The sequence below is a fragment of the Rattus norvegicus genome, chromosome X (genome assembly GCF_036323735.1).
Source record: "Rattus norvegicus strain BN/NHsdMcwi chromosome X, GRCr8, whole genome shotgun sequence".
NCBI lineage: Eukaryota > Metazoa > Chordata > Mammalia > Rodentia > Muridae > Rattus > Rattus norvegicus.
In genome coordinates, this window is record NC_086039.1 from 132,079,465 (window position 1) to 132,103,195 (window position 23,731).

The 23,731-nt window shown below is 46.2% G+C and overlaps 1 protein-coding gene across 2 annotated transcripts in view; it reads right to left on the reverse strand.

Annotated features, from left to right (window-relative positions):
• Nucleotides 1-12,054, reverse strand: part of Apln (apelin) — a 32,780-nt gene extending 20,726 nt beyond the window's left edge. Inside the window, exons 1-3 of one of the 2 annotated variants that reach the window (NM_031612.3) lie at nucleotides 11,376-11,782; nucleotides 5,408-5,579; nucleotides 2,291-4,793 (exon numbers count right to left, since the gene is read on the reverse strand). In NM_031612.3, the coding sequence (NP_113800.1) occupies nucleotides 5,413-5,579; nucleotides 11,376-11,442 (234 nt within the window). In that variant the 5' untranslated portion in view covers nucleotides 11,443-11,782 and the 3' untranslated portion in view covers nucleotides 2,291-4,793; nucleotides 5,408-5,412. Of the gene's footprint in view, nucleotides 1-2,290; nucleotides 4,794-5,407; nucleotides 5,580-11,375 lie in introns of those variants that run through there. The other variant, XM_039100000.2, reaches the window with a different exon arrangement.
• Nucleotides 12,055-23,731: the final 11,677 nt, after the last annotated feature.

Genomic DNA, 23,731 nt, shown 5'->3' on the forward strand with positions numbered 1-23,731 from the left:
TCCTTGCTAGGCTACCTCTCCAAGCACTGGCTACAAGGAAGGGGAAAGTAGGTTTTCAAAAGAGACCTCCAGAGGCCTTTCTTTTGGGTGTTCCAGAGAAATCCTGGCAGGGTGAACAGCCTTTGCCAGCCAGGACAGGAAGGTATTGACTAAGTCTTCTCTACCATTTTCTTTGGCAGTTAGCTGGCATTGGTTCAATCTGGGCAGAGAGAAGCCCTGGATTGAGAAATTTAGCTGAATAGCCTTTAGATCTAAGAAACAGGATTATATAAGCACCCTGAAATGGTCACTTACTCCAGGCCCCATGAGCTCTTTGGTAGTAGAAGAACCCAGCCCCAATTAGGGGGTCTCAAGTCTAGCAGAGAGTCTAAAGAGAAAGGCTTCACAGCAAGTAGCCATGCCTCATTCGACAGCAACACCTGGGACCTGAAAAGCCATGCCTGTCCCAAATCTGTTTTCCCAATCTCGGTCATTTCAAAGGCTGCCCACTTTCTAGATGAATTTGGAAGCAGTGTCCTTTTTCAGTTTCTTTGCCTGTCTCCCTCATCTGCTCAGGGTGGGACCTCTAGTTCAGAAATAATCAGGTGAATTGTTGATTTGTCTAGCAAGAGGGTGTAACCACAACTTGCGGGTTATGAGAGTATACATACATTTGTTTTTTTGTGACACTGATAGCTACAGCTGTCACACTCCAGAATTGTATAAAGCAGCCAGTAAGATGGCTTAGTAGTTAAGAGATCTTTTGGCCAAATTTGAGTCCCATCTCTGCAACCTTCACTGTGGAAGGAGAGAGACGACTCCAGCTAGCCGTTCTCCAACCTCCACAAGTGCACTATGGAAAGCAAGCCCACACACATTTGCCCACATACACAAGTAAATAAATGGCAAAAAAAGAAAAGGCCACATACTCAAGTTACAAAGAAAGCTCATAATGTTTAAAGTATACATAAGCTTTTATGTCGGGCCACATTCATAGCACTCCTGGACCACGTGTGCTCTCAAGGCTATGGATTGGATGTCTGTGGAGAGTTCAGCATTTTGACAACCACCACCGTTCTGATTCTATTGTATTTGTTTGGTCAAGACATGGTATCTCCAAAGGATATAACCTATATGCTCCTGCTCTAGTCAGATCTGAAGTCCAGTTATCTTAACAGAGGGACATTAGTATTCCTTCCCCTTGTCCTCTGTGCCAAGGGAATCAAGCTCACACCTACTCGCTGATACACTGTTCACACCCTCGCTTGCTTGCTGCACCCTGGTAGCTGCTGTTTCTCAATCTTAGCCTTCCCTGCCTACCATCCTCGTCCAGACTCTGTTGGGTCTTAATAGGCCAGTTTTAATCACTCAGCCTCTCTTCACTCTCCCTGATCCCACCAGACCATCATGCCTCCTACTCCAAAATTCTGTTTCACCGAGTGGAAAAAGCAAACAAACACATTTTACACTTCATTATAGGAGACCTTCTGTTCTACACTAGAGTTTGCATTCTGGAATTCGTGATGTAAATTCTATAGCCATTTACAAGCTATGAAACTTTGGGCCAAGACCATCACCAATCCTAACCATGTTTTCTCATCTGTAAGATGGGCATGGCAGTGGTTGGTCCAAGATGTCCTAACGATAAAATGACCTAGTAACTTTTAAAGAGCTCTGCCCAAAGCCTGGATACTTGTGGGTCAGAATTCAGTTGCTGCCCAGTACTGTCCCTTTGCCCTTGATTTCCTGTGAAAGTAGCGCTCAGGGGGTGACAACACACCAGTCAGTTTAAAGCCAGCCCATCTCCAAGCCAAGCTCTGCCTACATGCGCTAAGCTCCTCCGATAACAAGTTCACTTAAACAGCAAACTAGCAATTTCAAAACTACATGTTTTCCTAAGAGGCACTTCCAACAAAATGCCATATTTTTAAAATTGCTATGGCACAATGTGCACCATTCCGTTAATGACGAGGTGCTTAAGCATTCTTGAGGGTGACTTTTCTTTCTATGCTGTCTCCTATTGAGCAGTTTTATGACTGTTTAGCAAGTTTGTCTGAAGGCATTTTCTTCAAAATTAAATCTTCTCAACACTAAATACTTGTCAAATCTATGAAAATGCTCACAAGATTTATCAAACTCATCTATTCTGATGATTCTGTCTCCTCCGTGGGTTTTGTTCTGCATTGTATATTCTTGTGCATACCTAATGGGTTTATTAGCCAAATTAGCATGTACCCAATGTTCCTGTCTGTTCTTCGAGATATTGACATTTTGACAACAAGCACGAAAAAGTAAGACAGATGGGGCAGGATTGTATTGAACTCCTCGCATTTTATTTTCCAGGCTATCTCATTCATCAAGCAACTCCACTTTGTGAAACATAAAATGATACATACAAAGTCATTACCAAATGTATTTATGGCTGAAGACAACATTTGTCAAGAAAGGCAAACTGGCTAAAAAGTCCCGAAAGTATTCAAAAGCAGATACAACACAAGACACCCACCAGGGTTACAAAACAGCATGTAGTACAATTCCCACCTCTGATCAGCGTGTCCTTAAATGAATTGCTTCTGAAAAAAACCTTTAAGTGACACTGCCAGAAAAATGAGGACATTCGAACAGATGCCAAAGGACTTAAAAGGGGCTCAAATTTATGTGAACTGGCCCTTAAGCATAGCGAGGCTTTTTGTGAGCTTGTGGCAAATCGGTTTGAGGCCAGTTGACCTAGAACCAATTTGGGATACAAGCACTCACCTCCCTACACGTGCAATCTGTGGGCACAGGGACAAGCTCGGCCCTAGGGGGAAAAGAAGGCCCCTCCTGAATATGACCTCAACAAGTAAGGGCAAACTGTCAGCTTTTAACTCTTTATTATAAAGACATATTTACATGGAACATTTTTTACAAACATAGTGAACACACGGGATGAGGACAGTTTCTTTAACTCAGAGGGCCTTAATATCTCTATATAAATTAGTATAAGAATCATACACAACCACTTTAAATAAGACAGCCCACTGGGTCCATTCACTCCCCCTCTTCTGTTTCTATCTCTCCTCTTTCTCAGCCAACATCCTCCTTCCCTCCCCTTCCCTGTGGGATTGGCCATGGCAGGCTGATAAGGCAAGAGGTACAAAAACAACAAAGACAGAGAAGGCCTGGTCCCTGGCAGGGGTACCAGCAGTAGAAGAGGCACCAGCAAGCCCCCACTTCAAGCCCAAGGAGTGAGGACTCTATGACTGGCCCAGCTCCCCAGGGTGGGCCTTGAAGCGGCAGCAGCAGCAGCAGCATTAGCAGCAGCAGATGGGAAGGATTTTGGGACGGGTGAATAGGCAATCAGGTTATTATGGGGCTTGGGGGTCCTGACTCCCCCTACCCTATACATATGTAAGTGAATTCAAGCTTCTGTCTTCTCTTTTCTCCCTCCTGAGAGGCCTCTGAGAAAAACATCTGCTCAAGCAGAGATGAGAGTCTCCCTTCAGGGAAGGGCTACAAATGGCTCCTGGTGAGAGATGAGACCACTTGTAGTGATAGAGCCCACCTACACATCCTTCCACTCTCCTTCCTTTCTTCGCCTTTCTCCATCCCCCAAAAGCCTCAAGATCAAGGGCCCAGTCAACATAGGGGTTCATGACAACTAGTTTCAGGGCCTAAATGGTAGTTTCAGTTCCTGAGAACCTCAATTAAAATCGCATGAGCCTGGGAATAGGCCTGTGTGGGGTACACCTCACCTCTTATGGACTCTTCCAGGCCACATTGGAAGAAGTCCCACACAAGGCACTTCCTAACTGGCTTGTCTCTCCCTTGCTTTTCCTTCCTAGCCACCCACTTCACTAAACCCATCAAAAGGCACTTCATTTGCTATGAAAGGACATCATCAAGAGGAAAAAGGGCATCATAAAGTGGGAGTTGGGGGCCCTGGTGCCCTGTGAGGCTCTGCAGTGGCTCTGAGAAGGTCATTTCCCTCTCCAGGGCCTGTTTGTGCAAGCTTTTGCATAAGGAAGCTAAATGATCTTCAAGGGTCCTTTGGGCTCTGACTTTCTGTGGGTTGTTTGGTTTGGAATTTTTTTTTTTTTTTGGCAAAATTACTCCCAGAAGAGTATAGAACCATGTCAGGATCAGCACTTTCCCCTTTTGACCTGGGGAGTGAACCAGCGGCAATAGAACAGAGAGAGCAAAGATGTTAGGAGACACAGTGACATAGCACTTCATGGGTTCCTCTCCTTTGCATCTTCCTTTAACAGGGCCAGAGAGAGCTAAGGAAGAGGCCATGACAGCTATTTCTCCTCACCCCTTCCTTATGCCCACTGTTTCCCCAGTGCACCTTCTCTGGACCCCAACACCCAATCCCTCTCAACCAAAGTCTCATTGTACATCCCTGTACTCCCTTCCAGGCGAGAGGTCCAATTGATAAGAAAGTATGGATGTGCAGGAATCCATTGAAGAAGGGAGTGTTCTTGTCCAGTGCCCAAGGCAAATGAAAAAAGGGAGGGACCAAGAGCAGGCTAAAGCCAAAAGATAGGAACTAGCGCCTGGAGCAGGCCAGGAGAAGCTGGGTCTCCAAGGGCAGTCCAAGGAGTGGCCAGGAAGATGGGCCAAAGGGATCCTTGCAAGAGAAATGGAATCATCCAAATGAGGGGTGAGACCACGCCATTAGAGGAACTTGGTGGGTGAGAAGAAGAGCTGGGACCATCAGCAGCGATAACAGGTGCAAGATGAGAGCCAAATAGATGTGAGGGTTCCAGAGAAGAGAACTCATCTGTGGAGTAAAGAGACTGGCACCGGGAGGGCACTTGGAGAGCCCTTCAATCCTAAAGAGACAAACCAGAGAGAAATCAGAGACATATCCTAGGTCAAAGGAATCCTTTAGGAAAAGAGGAGATACAAGTCATTCCCACTCTACCCATAATCCCAAGGCACCACGTTGATTTCCCTTGTTTCTAGCTGTTGTGAGAAGAGAAGCAGGCCAGGCCTCAGGGGCAGGCCTAGGCCCTACTCTCTTCGGCAACCTTTCATTCTTCTCTGCTTCTCACAGCTCTGGACAGCTACCATTCAAGCTCTCCTGTCCCCCACCCAACTACCCCAAGGCTCTCGGCTGCCTTCCCATTTACCCATGGCCCTGCTAAGAGTGCACACTGGATATCTGTAGCCATACCCTTGGCACACCTCTACAGCCAAGGCCTGCTAGGGCTTCCAGAACTCTCCAATGACAACACCCTGTCGGATCCCACTTAGCTCTTGGGAGGGAGTCAGGAGATTGATCCCAAGCACTAAGCGTTTCTCTGGGCCACAGTCACCTCTTCTATAATGAGATGAGTACTTTTTTACTAGCTCTCAAGAAGTTCTAAGACCCTGGTATGTCTAGCCATTGATGGTAGGCTGCCCATCCCCGGTTAGTGCTACCAACCACAAGGGGCTCTAATACCTGCTTTAGAAAGGCATGGGTCCCTTATGGGAGAGACGGGGCCGCTGTCTGCGAAATTTCCTCCTGCCTCCCTGCCAGGCCCCTGGTCCAGTCCTCGAAGTTCTGGGCTTCACCAGGTAGCGCATGTTGCCTTCTTCTAGCCCTTTCCCATCTGGAGGCAGCATCAGTGGCACTGCAAGGATGAGAAACATCTGTTAGCCAGGAAGATGAATTGAGACAGGGGAGGCCACAGTCCAAGGGACAGTACAACTTCTCCACAAGGCCCTCATGATTTTCTTTTCTACCCTGATGAAAGGAGGTCCCCATTCAAACACTGTCCTGTGGCAAGTGGAATCACTCATTTTACCACTGAGGATTTCACATTCTTCAGACCATTCTACCATGTAGCCACGAGCACAAACAAGCTTGGGAAAGGTCATGATTGGGGGTGCACTCTGAGACATGAAGCCTATACTTGGTTGGGGTGCAGGGACAATTTCCCTTGACACATCTACAGTTGGTGTACTTCAACCATTTTAGACATACAACCTGACACTGATGCCCCTTCATGGACACACAGCTAGACATCACATCACAGTTATTAAATGGAATCCTGTATGCTTCACTTGTTCTTTCTTTCTCTCTTTCTCTCTTTCTCTCTTTCTTTCTCTCTTCCTCTCTTTCTTTCTCTCTTTCTCTCTTTCTCTCTTTCTTTCTTTCTTTCTTTTCTTGGCTACAATATTTTTAAAGCAAATAACAAATGCATGTTACTCCATGCTTACATCCTTTGATAGGTGACCCACTTCTTTGTGCTAGAGATCTTGAGCACCTCACCAGCAGTTAGGTATATTTGAGGCTTTTCCTTGTTTCCTAGGCTTCCTTGTGTGTATGTGGCTGGGATATAACTCCTCCTGCTTTGTACTGGGTTCTACTCAGCCTGTGACCAGATTTAGAGGCTAGGAAATAAAGGAGTGGGGCAACTGTGTCCTGTTGCACTGTGCTACACCAAGAGAGGGGTGGGTTGTTGGGGTTAGATCATACCTCATATCCAAAATTTGATATAAACTCTCTCCATTCTAAGGCCACCTGGTTTCTGTTATGCTCTCCCAGGCTCCTGTCACCATCTGCCTACATCTGGCTTACTGCAGAAGTCATCTGATGCCATTGAGCCCTAACAATGGAATCCAAGTTGTGCAGGATGTTCTTGGGAAAGATGAGGGAGAAGGTACATTTGCCAGCTCTCACAGAGCCAACAGTGTAGCCAGGAAAGCTGAGCTAGTACCCAGAGACACTCTTGGACTCAAGAAGCAGACAGTGTGCAGAGACGAAACCATTCTGGGGAAGAGGCAGATGAGAAGGATGCTTATGCAATGCCCTGTATGGGAGTGGCCCTCAAAACCAGAGAAGTGCCTGAGGCCAGTGATAATGAATACCAGTCTCTGTTCCCTATACACCATCAAATGTGCCTTCAGCTACATCCCTGTTCCTCGAACCTCATTGCTATCTATCAATGAATTCCCACCACTGGTTCACAGTTTCCTTATAGCATCCAGTTGATTACTCCTCCTCCCCCAAATCCTCCCTGCTTCCAACACCCCACACTCTGGCTCCTTCCTTGACCCATTGGTTCTTGACCTTCTTCTGCTTGCACACAATTTCCAGGCATTTCGCATCCTCTTGGGTGAAAAGTGAGCACGGTCTGTCCTCGCAGCCCTCTGCACAGACTTTAGAGCTGCTGTTCTTCCTCCCCACTCGGAGCCAGACGAGAACACTACACATACCAGCCCCTACACCCCTGCATGCTCTCTATCCATACAACACCCTTCCATTCTTGTCCAAGAAAAACTATTAGGCCTATTAGGACCCAGGAGTTCACAGGGGTTGATTTGCCACACTTCCGTGTTCATGATTAAAGTGCGTTAGTGTGTCAACTGAACCCTAAACCTATAACCTATAAAAATTAAGATTTTAACAACAACAACAACAACAACAATAATAATAGTGCTTTTGAAGCAGAGGAATGATGATGGGTTAGGGACTGCTTCTGTCTGACTGACCTAGAGCTGTTCTCGTGCTAGCATCTGTGAAAGGGTTGTGGGAACACCACTGTGACCTCCCTACCCGCCCTAGCTGATGTCCTGAGCTTTAAGATCTCATTAACGCTTACCCTGAGCCTTGGGGGTGGCTCTGAGTGATACTGATGAGAAGTCAGAAGCAGACACACATTTCGGGTATGGGGTGGTAAGCACTGTGTCCAGCATGTGGCCATGCATAAGGGAAGGACCCTATGGGTCTTTAAAAAGTGAGTCTTTGGTTCCCGAGTCCCTGCCTTCAACTACTGGATTTGGAACAATGGTCCAGGCCATTGTATCCTAGAGAAACAGCAAGCATGGATGACTGGTGCCAGGAAGGATTATCATCCCCCCACTCACCCACCCCCGTCACCCCATGTCCTCATGGTCTGAGACTGTTGGTGTCTATGGGAGTCAAGAAGAACTTGGGGGAAGGGCACTACAGGGAGAGAGGTCAAGAGCCCGGATGAGCAGCATGCTAACAGTAGCTCAGAGTCAGGCCAGAAAGATGTCTGGACTCTAGACCTGCAGAGAAGAGTAACCCTGAGCCGCCTGAGGCTCAGCCAGGCCTGGGAAAGTAGCCACCCCAGAAGCCGCTTGGCCTCTTCTGTCCTATTCGGTTGGAGCCCGTTGCCTTCCTCATCACAGGAAGTCTGTGAGCTCCTCCTGCACTCTGATCCCATCACCCACTTGTTTCCTACTTTTACTGCTGAGTCTAGTCAGATAAGCTGATACCTGAAACCCTGGCTTTGTCCAGTCTGAACGAACAAATTAGAGGCCATTGATTTCCATCAGTGTTGAGGTCCTGGCTGTACAAAAGGCATTCCCCTTTAGAAACGGAGAATACCTCATTACACTTCAATATGCCATTCAAGCTCATTTTCTCCTCAAAAGGAAGCAGGAGCTATTTCCCAGAGAATCTCAAGCCAAGAGGATTGGACCTCTTGTCCATGAGAGTAAAGACAACAGCATTTTCAAGCTGAGAACTGCAGCCAGGGGAAGAAGCAGATTTGATTTTCATGCAACCTGAACCCCAACCCTGCTGAGATGCAAAAGGAAGTCTGTGCAACTTTTCAGGAACATGCCAACCTCAGCAGGAATGGTGCGCTTGCCTGCTTGTTCGGGGTCTGGCCTCTATAGTGATTGCTTTAAAAGTCCGCCCAAGGTTCTGATGGAAGATCCACTGATGACTATGCTACTACGTAACTACTCTGTAGTAAAGCTTGTCTCTGGGATATGAGCCAGTCTTTTATGCCTCATATTGACCTTCTCCAAAACACTGTACTGTCTACTGGCAGCTCTGTTTCTCTGGATTGGGTTCTGGAAAGCCTGGACTCTAATTTGTCTACCTTAGGTTTTTACTGTAGACAGACCTGGCTCAGGTTCCAAGGGTGCCTAGAGTTTAAAACTTGGATGGAATGATGTCCTCCACAGTGGGAGGGGTACAGTAAGCTGTCCCTACACTGCATAGTGAAGCAGAAGCTGGCAAGAGGGAAGAGGAGAGAAAGTGGTGCTCAGAGACCAAGGGACACTTGGCGAGGACCCAGAAACTCTCAGTCTCAGAAGAGCAAAGCGTCTCCCAGGTCGGGAGGCAGGGAGAAATCTTTGTGGTTGGGGGAGGGGCAAAGAAGGAGGGAGAACATTCCAAGACAGAAGAGAAAGTGGGAAGAGAAATGGAAGCATGGTTTTTGAGTCTGGAACTTCGAGGACTCTGGCTGTGGAAAGCTCATACAAGTCTTTGCTAAGGACAAGGGAATTCTAGAGCTCCTCTTTCTCGACCAGGACACAGGAGTAGAGTGTGCATAGCTGAACCTCTGGCTGGTGGCCACCTCCAAGGAAGTGCTGTTCTTGGTTCCAGGAGTGGTCAAGGGTGGAAAAATAGTAGGAGCTTTAGAAGTAGCCAATGCTAGTCTTTAATAAAATGTCTTATACCTACATTGTTAGAGTATGCAAAAGATTTAAAGCAAAAGGAGGAGACAGAGCAAGAAGTTTCAGGATCTAGATCAGAACCCCAATGTATTCTGGCAGCCTGCTTAACTTCCTTGAAATTGGCTCATGACTTTACTAGTAATACCCCTATAGCTGCACCCCAAAGGGTTCACAGAGTATCTGCTAGTCAAAGTCTCCCTTATACCCTCTGGAGAAATATGCAGCTTTAGGTGGTCCAGCCTCCTCTGGGGTACCCTCTCTGTACCCAGTCATTTTCTTCTTTAGAGGCACTACCTTGGACTGTTTGCTTGAAATTGAACGATGAGGATGTCTTGTCTTGCCAATCATACTGGCTATGTAAACTCCATGGTGGAGGGGCAGGCTGATGTGGTATCTTTATTCATAGTTTTTGCTCCCTTCTGGCCATTGCTTAGCTGACATGAATTTCTGAGGATAAAGTCTTTACTCCTCTTCCTAAGGAGGAGGGCTGCCTCAGTGCTAGGTAGGGTCTTGCCGGAGATCACTGGACTACCTGGAGGCAGGAGGCATCAACGGGGCCAATGTACTTTCCTGAGAAGCCTGACAATGTACTGAGTTCAGGGCAATGCCAAAGAACAAAAGCACAGAAAGGAGGTGGTTACACAGAGAGGCAGGCAGAGTTGGCTAGAACCCCAGAGGCTCCTGGGCAGTATGCCATCTTCCTGTTCTGGGGGGTGGGGGGGGGTCGTCAAACTAAGAATGTTCCTGGGCCCTTCCTCTAGGAAACTTGCTGTCCTGTTCACTCCCTCTCTCTCCACTCTCACCTCCTTGTGACTCCAGCCCTGGCACTGGCAACTGTCCACCTGGTCTCGGCCTTCCCTTTCGGCTGTGCCAGGCAGGCTGCCGTGACAGCCAGATCACAGGACTGGGGCAGCTGAAGGTGGGAGCTGGCAGTCCCAGGAGGCTCTGACCCACAGAGGACAGGCAGACCGAGCAGGAGCTGTTGGGACACTAAGGACCCAGGAGACTGAAGTAGACAAGAGATTATCGGTGCAGAGAATTTCCAGGTAGGAGGTTAATACAGGTGGAGGTGAAGGGAGTCCTCTTCCCTGAGCTGCGTGGAGGTTATGAGATCAAGTGCCTGTGTTTCCTCTTTTTTGGTACCTGGAGACCGGGGACCAAAGTTATACCTGGGGCAAGAGTGGAGGATGAAGCCAGAATTGAGAAGAGCCAAGTCTCCAGAGAGATGGAGGTTGTGGAGCCAGGTGTCCCACAATGGAGCAGGGAACAAAATCATCCAGGACCTTGGAGTACAGAATACCAGCCTGGCCCTGTCCAGTCCAGATCTGCCTAAGGACTATACCTCTGCTTACACAGAGGCTGAAGGAGCAACAGCTGAGATCCACTAGCCACTGCGGTCGCCCCCGCCCCCGCAGCGTGCTCCTGACTATGCAACAAGTGTCACGTCTACATGTTGGCACATCATCCCCAGTAGCTTGAGCCCCTGGACTGGCCAGCAGCCCCTAAACTCCAAGACCCAGAGACCTTCAACATGGAGTCCTGACCCACTCAGCTCAGGTCAGCCACCTCCACTGATTCACGAGGTGAGCTGGACATGCTCCCATCCTCTCCCCCAACCCTGAACCACCACCACGTGGGGTACAGGGTGCAGGGTGCAGGACATAAAGTGTGAGTCTGTGGCACGGAACACTTTAAAGTACGAGGGACACGGGAGTATGGGGGTGCTAAGTGGTGATATACCAGATAATCACGAAGCCCCCCGCGCTGTCCGAAGAAGCAAAGCCTACATGGCACGTCGCCCCGTGGCCCCAGATGCCCTGTCAATAGGCCTCCCGGTGCGGCTGGCGCGTGGCTGCTCCTGCAAGACTCGCGCCGGGTTTCCCCGGAGGCGGGAAGAACGCGCGTGGGGCGGAAAGAGAGGATCGCGCAGGCTGCACCTCGGGAGAGCCCCGGAGAAAGCCCAAGCGAGCAAGAGGGCACGCACTCACCTCCACACACGGCAGTCAAGGAGAGCCAGAGCAGCAGCAGCGCCTGCACGCAGAAACTCAGATTCATGCTGCAACTCGGTCCGTGGCAGCCCTAATGAGCCGGCGAGTGGGCGGAGAGGCCGGGCACCCTGACGCAAAGAAAGGCGCGAGCCGGGGCTAGCGCGTGCGGGCACGGAGCTCGCGTGGCTCCCGGACCGCTGGCTGGAGAGAGTGAGCGCCCCAGCCGCACCGCTGGCTACCGGCCCCAAGCCTGCTCGCTGCCTCTGCTCTGGTGCAGCCTCCTCTGCCGCCGCAGGGCAGCGCCGCGAAGCTGGCCTTGGTGGCTCCAGTCAGCAGCAAAAACTCTCCAAGTGGTTAGCTGTGCTCTGCCCGCGACTCCCAACTACCCGTTGGTCCAGGCTGCTGGAGAGAATGCTTCCCTGCTCACTTCGGGGTCTGCATTTTGTAGCTTGTGGTTTGGCCGCGAGCCCACTTGGTCATGTGGTCATTAGGAGGCGGGGGTGGGGCGGGGGGAGGCAGGAAGAGGGAGAGGGAGTGAGCCTCCCGCACCGCCCCCCTCCCGGGAAGCATGCTGCAGCCCTATCCAGGGCGCGAGAGAGAACCCCGAGGTGGCCCCACAACAAAGGCTGAGCGGCTGCTCGGACAACCCACAACTGCTCCCGGGACAATGCCTGCCTGGCCGGGGTCCAGAGGGTTCGTAGAGACCTGAAGGATTTCAAACGCAAAAAACATTTGGAGCAGTGAAGGGTACTCTTAACCCTTTCTCACCTGGGTTTCCTTAACAGCTGTCAGGATAGTTGGGCATTTGGAGAAGGATCCTGTTTGGACTCCCCACAACACCCTCCCTCCTTTTCTGAATCTAACTTTGTTCTTTCTTTCCTTGACACTGCATCCCCAAGTATGGGTTTGCTCCTTTGCTCAAGACCTCCCCTACTCCGCCTCCTTTCTCCTCTGCATCTTCAACTGAATTAGAATTGGGGGTGACTGCCTAGGGTGTGCATAAAACTTAGGTCACTGCTTACCACCCTTAATTCTCCCGCTGTCCCCCAACGTGTGCCCTCTACCTGGATGCCTGGCTCCATGACTAAGCTCTTTATGCATACAGCAAAACCTCGATGTCCCACTCAATCTAAAAGCCACCGTTCTGTCTCTGCCCATTCCGGAGATACTGCCCCCTGGTTCCTCTTCACTGTTCGGAGACATTCTGCAGGGTTCTACCGCGTTCCCCTTCTTGTTGCTTGGAGCTGTCCTTTACTTAGTTTGTCCCATTGTAGGGGGGCCTCCCAACGCCTTCCAAACTCGGCTGAATTTTTTTTTACACTCAACTGGGATTCCTTGCTATAAGAGGGCCCCGGAACCATTTGCCTTTCTACTCTAGAGGCTTAGCTCCTTTTACAGCCTGGGGGCTCCCAAAGAAATGCACCAGACTGGGAACCCCTTAAGATTGGACCATAATGGTCCCAATCTTCCAGATCTCTCTAAAGTCCCCAATATCACTCTCTGCACATAGGTGGCACTCAACACATATTAAAAGACTAAATCAAAAGGTGTTTCCACCTTGAAGCAAGGCAGGCAGTTTGCTCCATGTGTACATCCAACCATACACAAAAGGTACGTTGGACAGTGTTTCTATGTACCACAGAAGATGTGAAAAGGTAGGCTATATCACTATGGAATATCTTTGAAATGTTACAACATTCCAATACATACACGTTGTCAGTTTCTCTGCCAAAACCATTTACAAGAAAGTGACCCTTTTTCTGTATAAATGCAGTTCCAGGCCCAGAACAGGGCCTCAGAGCTAACTGGGGCTTCAGAATTTATGATTTTAAATATATGAGTAACTGTTCAAATAAATTAATGGAGTTGGATGGGAATAAGACAGGGTTCTTGATGGTGTTCTGTGATCCAACTGGCCACATTGTAAAGAAGAGGGACCAGGAAGACTCTCTTCAGTTGAGGGACCCTAGATCTAAACAGCCAGCATGGGTACCATGTCACTCTCTTCTTGCCCTCTCCTACTGGAAAGAATAGTTCAGTGAGAACAAGAAACACTGTCCTCTAGATGTGTCTGTTGTAGGCCATTGCTGCCCTTACCCACACGTACTGAATCTTATGGGAAGGATAGTCTCTGCTCTGACAACTCCAGGGTACAAATTGGGAAGAGGCCCTTACAGAGTCATCCTTAGGAAACGTATAGCTCTCGTTCTTGATGGAGCAAGTCTGTGACATGCAAATAAGTGTCCCTCAAAGCTTAATAGAAAGTTTCATATTTCATTGCATGTTAACTGGGATGAGGATGACTATTGCTGAGTGCGTTGAAATTCTGCTTTCCAATATGATAGATACTAATCTCATTCTAAACAAAGTTAAATTTTCAGTTCCTTGGTCATACTGGTCATTTTTTTTTAGTTGCTCAAGCCATATATGCATGGCTGGTGGCTCCTAGACTAAGCAGCAAAGAACATGGCCCATTCACAAGACTTAGTTAGCATCCATGTGAGGCAGGGACACAATTTGGTGTATGTATTGCTGGGAACAGAGATGAGATGGCCGACCTCTGGGAGAGCAGTGTGCCATTCGTCCCCACATCAACTCCATGCTATACAGTTCCAGTGTCCTATAGCAGAACCATTAGCGCTTTAGCTGCCCAGTTGACTTCCTACCTCTGTGTACTGTGGGTTTATGTGAGCAGTATGTCTTTTCTTTTAAACCTGAGACTTTTAGTAAATGGTTTTAAGTTCTGCTCCTCAATTCCTTACATAGACTGTGTGGCTCCAGATGTCTAACTTATCCCCTTTGAGGCTTCAAAGCTTCTTCTGCACACTGCAGGTACAGAGCCTTCTAAACTCTTGTTGGAACTAACCCCCCCAGGGGAGGAGCTTTTTGGAAGGTGATTAATTCATGAAGACTCTATCCTCATAGGTGGATTGGACAGAGGATGAAGGAAACAATCCAATGTTCTTTTCTTTCATTTTATTTTATTTTTATTTCTGAGAAAAGGATTCTCCGTATAGCCCTGGCTGTCCTCGAACTCATTCTGTAGATCAGGCTGGCCCCAAACTCAGAGATCAGCCTGCCTCTGCCTCCCAAGTGCTGGGATGGAAGGCCCACACCATCATACCTGCTCTCATGCTCTTTTCTGACCCTTCTGCCTTGTGATGGTTAGATTGTCAACTTGATGGAATATGGAGTCACCTAAGAGACAAACCTCTAGGTGTGTCTAGAAGGCATTTCTAGAGAGATCTATCTGACATTGGAAGACCCACCATGAATATGGGTGGCACAATTTCCTGAGTAGGAAGTGTCTTAGACTGAATAAAAAGAGAAAATGAGACTGGGGCTTGTCTCACGTGCAGGAGATCCTGGATTCAACACCCAGTACTCTCCAGGGTGGGTGGGGAGAAGGAAATACGTGGACAAAAATGGAACACGTCCACTTTCATCTCTCGGCTTCCTGCCTATAGGTGTAAGGCAACCAGCCACTTCCCCGTCCTGCTGCCGTGTATTCTCTACATTAAGGAATATATCTCTTCAAACCATGCATCAGAAATAAAACTTTTTCCCCCTGAAGTTAGCTTTTTTTTAAGGTATTAGGTCCCAACAACCCCGAAACTAGCTAATATATGTCTCTTCTCCTGAATACCACCCCTCACTCCCTACCCCCGCCTCATAAGAAACAACACTCAGGGTGCCATATTGGAAGTAGAGTTTGGAAGCTGTCACCAGACATGAAAACCTGTTGGTGCTTTGACCTTGAACCATCCAGCCTCTCCTGGATGTGAGAAACATTATTTCTACTGTACATGAACTACCCTGGCTCTGATATTTTGTTGCAGCAGCAGGAAAAAGGAGTCAGAGTTGAGCAGTTCAGTGAGATAATGCACGGAAAGTACTTAGCCAGTCTCCCTCCAGAGTAGGCGCTCATTCAGTGTAAGTGTTCTCCATTGACTAACCTCCCCCTCACCCTATCTGGCAGTCTCTGCCCTCTGGCCTCCAGGAACTGATCAGGTGGGAAGGCCTTTGCCTTTGCCCTGCTTCCTCCACATCTGTCTTCTTAACAGCCAGCAAAACTGATCATTATCTTATTGTCCCCAGAGGGTCAATACTTTTGGAGGCTAATCTGACGAAATCCAGGATCTAGGGATTGGAAGTGTGATTGTGACTTAAGGCTAACTTCCAGGTATGAAGCTCATTCTAACAGAGCTTTAAACTCTACCCTATCAAGCAAGGAGACTCTTCGGTGACTCTGATTTTGCAGTTTTCTAAATAGAGCTAGCTTGGTTTCAAAAATCAACTTCTAAGTCGAAGATCTATCCACTGAGTCTTGAGAGTGCCATCCAGCTGCCGTCCTCTTTTACTGTCCCCATGGGTGAAAATAATAGTAACGATGATAGCTTGAATTTTATTATACAAGTACTATGTGTTAAGCAGTATCCTGAGTGTTTTAAATGCATTAACTTATTTAATCCTCACATCAGTGAGGCAAGGCTGATTCTTCATCACCTCCACTTCATAGATGAGTCAGTGGAGGAAACAGAGGTCATTTCCTCAAGTATGTCTAACCTCAGAGCTCATACTCTCCTGTTACTGGGCATCACCAACCAAAAAATGTACAGGGCTGGACCGCAGCCACCCCACTCATATGTAGCAGATGTGCACCTTGGTCTTCATGTGGGTCCTGAACAACTGGAGTAGGGGCTGGCCCTAAAGCTGTTGACTGTCTGTGAGATACGTTCTTCTAGCTGGGCTGCCTTGTCTGGCCTCAGTGGGAAAGGAAACACCTAGCCTCACAGAGACTTGAAGTGCTAGGGTGGAGGAATATCCAGGAGGGTCCCCACCCACCTAGAGGAGAAGGGGAGAAGGGATTGTGGGAGGGGGTGACTGGTAGGAGGGTCAGTGATCAGAATGTAAAGTGAAGTAGAAAGAAAAGTTAAAAATAAATAAAAATTAAATTAAATTTTAAAAAAATTAAGGCAAAGAAAGAAGGAAGAAAGGAAGGAAGGAAGAGAAAAGAAAGAAAGAAAGAAAGAAAGAAAAGAAAGAAAGGAAAGAAAGAAAGGAAAGAAAGAAAGAAAGAAAGAAAGAAAGAAAGAAAGAAAGAAAGAGGGCTGGAGAGATGGCTCAGTGGTTAAGAGCACTGACTGCTCTTCCAGAGGTCCTGAGTTCAATTCCCAGCAACCACATGATGGCTCACAACCATCTGTAATGAGATCCGATGCCCTCTTCTGGTGTGTCTGAAGACAGCTACAGTGCACTCACATATATAAAATAAATAAATAAAAATCTTTTTTAAAAAAAGGTCAAAAGAAAGAAAGAAAGAAAGAAAGAAAAAGAAAGAGAAAAAGCAACTTTTTACTTCTTGGATCCATACCATACACTGCAATGTTTGAGCCTCTAACGTCTAAGTCATACTCTCTTAAGTTAGGAAATAATGAGGCATAGTGTAACAGGCATAGGGCTACTACAGCAATGCTGCCCCTTACTAAATGAGTAACTTTAGATAAAGCATTAACCTTTTCTGGGCCTTTGCTGCCTTATGTGAAAAACAGGCTACCCTAGCACTGGCTCTCTGGGGCTGGGGGAAGGTTTGAATGAATCAGAAACTATAAAGTACTTGGACCAGGGCTTGCTGGTTTTCCTGGTGAGGTGAGCATTGTATAACTGTTATGTACTCTCCTAGATATCTGTGCATATGTCTTAGCAATACAAGATAGTGAGCCTGCATCTTGTTTTTGTCTTCTCTCCAGTAGTACTGTTGCCCAAAGCCAATTCTCGGAGACTGTTCACTGAATGAAAGAAAGAATTGTACTAATCATCATTCTAGGTTGGCAACACACCAAGAATCTGTATTTTGGGGAAATTCATCACAACTTGCCCACAGGATTTTTAGATGAGTCAACACCAACAGCTAGCAGAAATACTCAAACGACGTGACCACCCTCAACCCCAATTGGACAATGATTACTTTTTACTGAAGCAATACAAATGATGGAATTAGTAAGGAGAAAGGTCATCTGGGTAATAACGGGCCTGCCCAGCAACTAGAGAGATTTCATATTAACAAGAGTTCTAACTCCTCTCATTAGGCGGATAAGAGAAACTGAAGCCAAGGAAGAAAAAGTGGCTTGCCCAAAGCTGGTGGCAAGCTCAGGACTGAGGTACATTAACTCCCATATCTTGCTTTTTCTCTATGCCTTTCCAGCATTGACCTAAAGGGTCACTAGAAGAACCCAGGCTGGCTTAGCAGAGCTGGTACTCACAGTGCCTGTGCTTAGTTAGACACAGGACTCAGTTCACAGTCCAGTCCTTCTAAAGTCATGTTCCTCATTCAACTTGTTCCCTAATACACAGTAAAACTTGCAAGCATAGGTCAGCAGCAATGGCACTGCTTTTGTCTTATTTGATTGTTTTGATCTTTTAAGTCATTTAAGAAGAGCCTCAAATCTTCCCCTGTCTGTAGAGAGGCTTAACTGAAACCTGGTGGGAGAACCTAAGAGGTCAGCTGTGAGTCGATGCCTTGCTAACTGGACCCATGACAAACGAACCTCACTTGCTTAAACACAAAGACTATGACTTTTTCATTGTCTCCTGTCCAAATACCTGGGTGGCTTTTGCTTTTGTTTTGTTTTGTTTGGATTCCACTGATGACAGCTGTGCTCTTTTCCACCAGAATGACAACTACAATGCTGGTCGTGCCCTGGCACATGCTTAAGGCTTAGCTTTCCCATGTAAGGTGTAAGATCGCAGAACAAAGAAGCAAATGTTAAGTATGTAGTTCCTGGCTTGAAATGTTGTGAATCAGAAGACCCTAATTACCATTCAGGCGAACGAATCATATTGTTCAGGTTTAGTAGATTTTCCCCCAGTGTTTCTCCTTCAATTAGCAATATGATTCTCCCTCGAGTCTTGTGTCCAATACCTTCTTATTCTTGTCACCTAACCCTGGCCAAAGAATAAGATCCTGTCTTTCACATGAACCCTTTTCTCAAGCACACGGAGCCAAATACTAACCTTTTGTGGCGGTTAAGCTTGATTGGCAACTGGATGTGAACTACAATTACCATGGAAACACACTTCTGGACATTGACCAGAAAGGATTGCTAGTAGATGAGAAGACCTACCCAAAATTTCAGGTGGCTGGGATTTTAGCTTAAACATAAAGGAGAAAGGAAGCTGAGCTGGAGAGATGTCTCAACAGTTAAGAGTGCTTGTTGCGGGCTGGAGAGATGGTTCAGTGGTCAAGAGCATTGACTGCTCTTTCAAAGGTCCTGAGTTCAAATCCCAGCAACCACATGGTGGCTTACCACCGTCTGTAACCAGATCTGATGCCCTCTTCTGGGGTGTCTGAACAGCTACAGTGTATTTGTATTATAATAAATAAATTGAAAAAGAGTGCTTGTTGCACAATCATTAGGACTGGAGTTCATATCTGAAAACCCACATAAGAAACCAGGCATCCTCAATATGTCATCCTGTTATGTCAGCTATAAAGGGGACAGAGACTAGAGGATCACTGAAGCATGCTGGCTTCCAGCATGGCAGAGAAAACACACGTCCCAGGTTCAGTGAGGAGGGCACTCAATGCTCTCTTCTGGACTCTAAGCATACACATAGGCATGTGCACCCATACGACACATACACACGTTCAAATACATTTAGATGTGTGTGGGATGGCATGCATGCACACCTGTGCACACACACAAACCCATAAATCTTTTCTTAAGAAAATCACTTCCCGGGGTTGGGGATTTAGCTCAGTGGTAGAGCGCTTGCCTAGCAAGCGCAAGGTCCTGGGTTCGGTCCCCAGCTCCGAAAAAAAAAAAAAAAAGAAAGAAAGAAAAAAAAAGAAAAAAAAGAAAAAGAAAATCACTTCCCTATCCTGCTAACCTAACCCTTCAAACCTGAGCACAAATAACCCTTTCCCTTTACATTTCTTTTGTCAGATATTTTGTCATAGCAACAAGACAAATCACCAATACAACATCTGTACAGCATCCCACTTTCCAGAACAATGTCATGGCTTCTAGTCACATCCTGGGCATTTACTGTTGTTCTTCCATGCTAATTCCTTCTACAGGTGCCTTTTGGGCCACTTTCAAATTGGCTTCACATGCCCTGGAAATGTTTGATCCTCTTCTACTACATGCTTCTTCCAAATTCTTCACAAACCATGTTCATTCTTCAGTTGTTCAATATATTTAGGCAGCACCATAGCTTCCCACCGATGTATCTCACTTGGCTGAGAAAAAAAAAAAAACTTGTGTTAGTGGGATTCAGATAACCTGTCATATCTCAATTGTCTTTGAAGGATTCATCCTTTATAATTCAGTAAGTGCCAAGAAGGATCCAAGACAAGCCACACCTCTGTCCTCAACCCCATGACCCCCAGCCTAAGCCACACCAAGGTGTGTTCCCCCACCCCGACCCCACATCCTGTCTGATTCCTTCTGATCCTGACTCTCTCAGAGCCACATAGATCCCTGCTCCTCTTGTTTGTCTTTCAGAACAGTTTCATTTCCTCTGAACATCCTCTATGACGTCTCCCAGGACCTCCATCCTTCCTCTCCCCTAGGGTCTATAAATACTCTGGTACCCAGGGTTAGGCATGGGAATTCTTTCCTCACCAAGCAATGCCCACTGAGCTAGGAGAGCCACGCCCAGAACAGCAGGTTTATCTCTTAAGGTCCCATACGTCAGTAAACCGTTCTTCCTCTTGCATTACTGGCTAACATTATCAAGACTTGCATTAGGGTATTACATGATCTTATATCTGGAAACATGATGTGCTGAGCCAGGGTAATGACTGTTGAGGACTGGTCTATGTTATGGGTTTTATAATAACATCAAAGGCAGAGAGATGATGAGGTCATCTTTGAGCTCCACGGGGGCACAATCTAGGACTATCCTGTTTTATGATTGTCCTCAGCATCTAGTCAGCATTTGACTTGTACTAAGTATTCAATTTGCTTTCTAAATAAATACATAATGAACAATGAACAAATGGGTCAGAGCAGTTGTGTTTTGGCACCTTAAGTTCTTCTAAAAAGTGAGGAAACAATGCCTATCTTACTAGACTCAGTAAGAATTTTTTTTTTTTTTGGTTCTTTTTTTCGGAGCTGGGGACCGAACCCAGGGCCTTGCGCTTCCTAGGCAAGCGCTCTACCACTGAGCTAAATCCCCAACCCCATCAGTAAGAATTAAAATGAAAAACTGTGACATAGACTGGAGATATAGGCCAGTGGGATGGCATCTCCCTAGAAATGGAGAGGAAGGGACTTTTTAAAACCATGAGTTACATTTCCAATTCAAGGAATCACGACACCAGCTAATGTAAACAGCCATTCCCATGAGTGAGACATGTGCTGCTCAGGTCTTAGAGGCTGCAGGAGAAACAGACGTGGAACTGGGAAAGGACACTTGGTGTCTACAACCTTCTGGAAAGGAAGAGTTTCTACAGCTCTGCTACTAAAGACAAATTACAAGAACACTCCCCGTGCTTTCAGGCTTAATGCTCATAACTTATCCTCTAAATCAGGAAGGAAAGGGCATTCTCAGATGTAAATATTCCCTGGAGCCATCTCGGGTATTTAGGGTTCTCAATGTCTTCTTTTAAAACATCTAATCGGGTCAGGTTAAGGATAGGGTGAAATCTGTCTTTGTGGTGCATCCCATTAAGTGATCCATCAGCCATGGCACTGGCTTAAGGCATTACCCAGTTGACAAATGACCGTGAAGTGTGCCTGTTGGTTTTGCATTCTTCTACGTCCATGCCTTCCATGCTTTCACTGTGAACAAGCAAAGAGGGTATCCCCTCCTTCCCGTTGTTCCTGAGGCTCGTCCACCTAAAAAGCATCCCTAGGGGCTCAACATTCCAGGTCTTTGGTTTTTTACATTTGATTTCCCCAGACCCTATCAAGTCATAATCTCCTTTCCTGCGGGGAAGGGACACTTCCACCTCTTCCACCATATCCTCTTAGCTGCTTGCATTTGGGTCCAGAGACCTTAAAGGGCCATTTCTCATTTCCATCTTGCCTTCCATTGTTTTCTCCCCTGGGATATCTATATTATTCACAGTTCTGAGATGCCTCACTGGTCTGGAATGTCCATGGCGAGCTGATCCTCTGAATCATATACTTAAAGAAATTGGAAAGAGCAGCACTCATTAGGCTGTCATTTCCCTAGTTTCCTCCTTCAACCTGGATGTCTTCCCACTTGCCTGATGGTGTGCTTTCCTGTTCTGTCCCCTGCTCTTTGAAGCTGTGTATGGAACCCCAGGGAGGTGGGCATAGCCATGCCTGCATAATCCAAGCCAAATTCCTAGCTTTGTCTCACTGACTTAGATACCCTAGGAAAAGAATCATTTCAATAGAACAGTTCAGGGTAATTCCCTCCCATAGGTACAGAATCAGAGCTTGAAAGGACCTGCTAGTTCATCTGATAAAGACTTCCTCCTTTATATATATAGCATTATAGAGACTTGATTGACATAATTTATACAATATACAGTGTACAAAGTGAACAGTTTACTAATTCTTCACATGCCTTCGCACACATGTATGCATGTGCATGTGTGTGCATGTGTGTGTGTGTTTATGCGTGTATTTATGTACATATGTGTGTTCATGTGTGTGTGTGTGTGTGTATGTGTGTGGTTGTTTTAGCCAAATTTACACAAGCTAAAGTCATCTAGGAAGAGGGAGCTTCAGTTGAAGAATGGCCTCCATCAGACTGGACTATGAGCAAGTCTTTGGGAGCATTTTCTTGACTGATAATCAAGAAATTGATATGAGAGGACCCAGAGTAGGTAGTCATGCAGTCTGGGGTCATATAAGGAAGCAAACTGAACAAAGCATTTGAGAGCAAGCCGGTGAGCAGAATTCTTACATAGTGTCTGCTTCAGTTCCTGTGTGAGGCTTCTACTTTGGGCTCCTGTCCTGACATCCCTCAGTGATGACCTGTGACTGAGGTAAGATCAAATAACCCTTCTCCTCCCCAAGTTGCTTTTGGTAATGATGTCTATCATAGCAATAGAAAGCAAACTAGAACGCCATATAAAACCATCACCGTCATCAGATTTCTGTCCTTCCCTAAACTTTCCTTCTGTCTCTTTAAATCTTCCTTCAAGCTTCTCTTTTCTCTAGTGTCATCGGGAAACTAGTGGTCTTTTTGGTTTTTTGTTTGTTTGTTTTTTCTTCTGTTTTTTCTTCTGTTACTATAAAGTTTACAATTTCTGGAATTTTAAAAATGAAACAAAACAATATTATTTCCCCTTTGTTGATTTCCTTCATACAATGAAATGCTGATATATGTATTAATGGCAGAATAATTTCTTTTAATTTCTGAGCAGTCTTCCACCATATTTTGTTCATCCATATGCCTGTTGTAGACATTTATTGTTTTCACTATGTACAAATAAAACTCACATGGATATTCAGGTCTTAATCTCTGGGTGAACAGATTTTTTAAATGAATTTATACTTACATCCTGAACCATGGTTGTTTCCTTTAGGTCACCTTTCCTAGCATTTAAGTGCAAGATGTGAGGTCTGTCCTCAATTGCATGAATAATTACAGAAGCGTTGTCTGAACCTGCCTTGTATTTGCAACTTTACCTGTGGTGAGGTGTCTTTCCTCACTAACTGGCATAGTTTAGGTATTTTTCTGGTTCGTTTTTTACTCCCTTTCATCACAAGCCTAACTAAGAGTAAAAATCAGTTTTCATGCTATAGTGTTAATGCATGCTGTCTTGAAATTTATTCCACCAAGAAAATCAGTCCGTGACTTTTAAGTTTTTAAGATATGTGGAGAATACAGCTGGATTCTTCGCCAGAATATAATGTGAATGGCCTCTAGCCCCTTTCCCAATAAACTCCTTGACACCTTCTAAGACCTCATGAACAGTCTTCACTGTCCACATTTTTATTGACATTCTGTCTTCTGTACTCCCATCAGAACAGCTCATTAAGTTCTGCTTAGAACAATTTAAGACTTCCTCTATCGTGCAATCACAAATTCTACCACATTTCTCCAATAAACCAATTCCAAGGTCTATGACTCATCCAGGTTATTCACAGCAATTACTCTACTTCTGAGGTCCAATTTTATGTTACTTTTCTTGTTATGACCAAATACCTGGTGACAGCCACTTGAGGGAAGAAGGTTTTATTTTGGTTCCTGGTCGTACGGGATAATAGCCCAACCCAATGGGGAAGGCATCAAAGCAGGTGGCTGCATGGCAGTGAGAATGTGAGCTCTGGACTCCGCACATTTGAGACAGGATACAGACATTAAACAGGAAGTGAGACAGCCTATATTATACCTCAAGGTTTGACCCCCACCATGACTCACTTCTT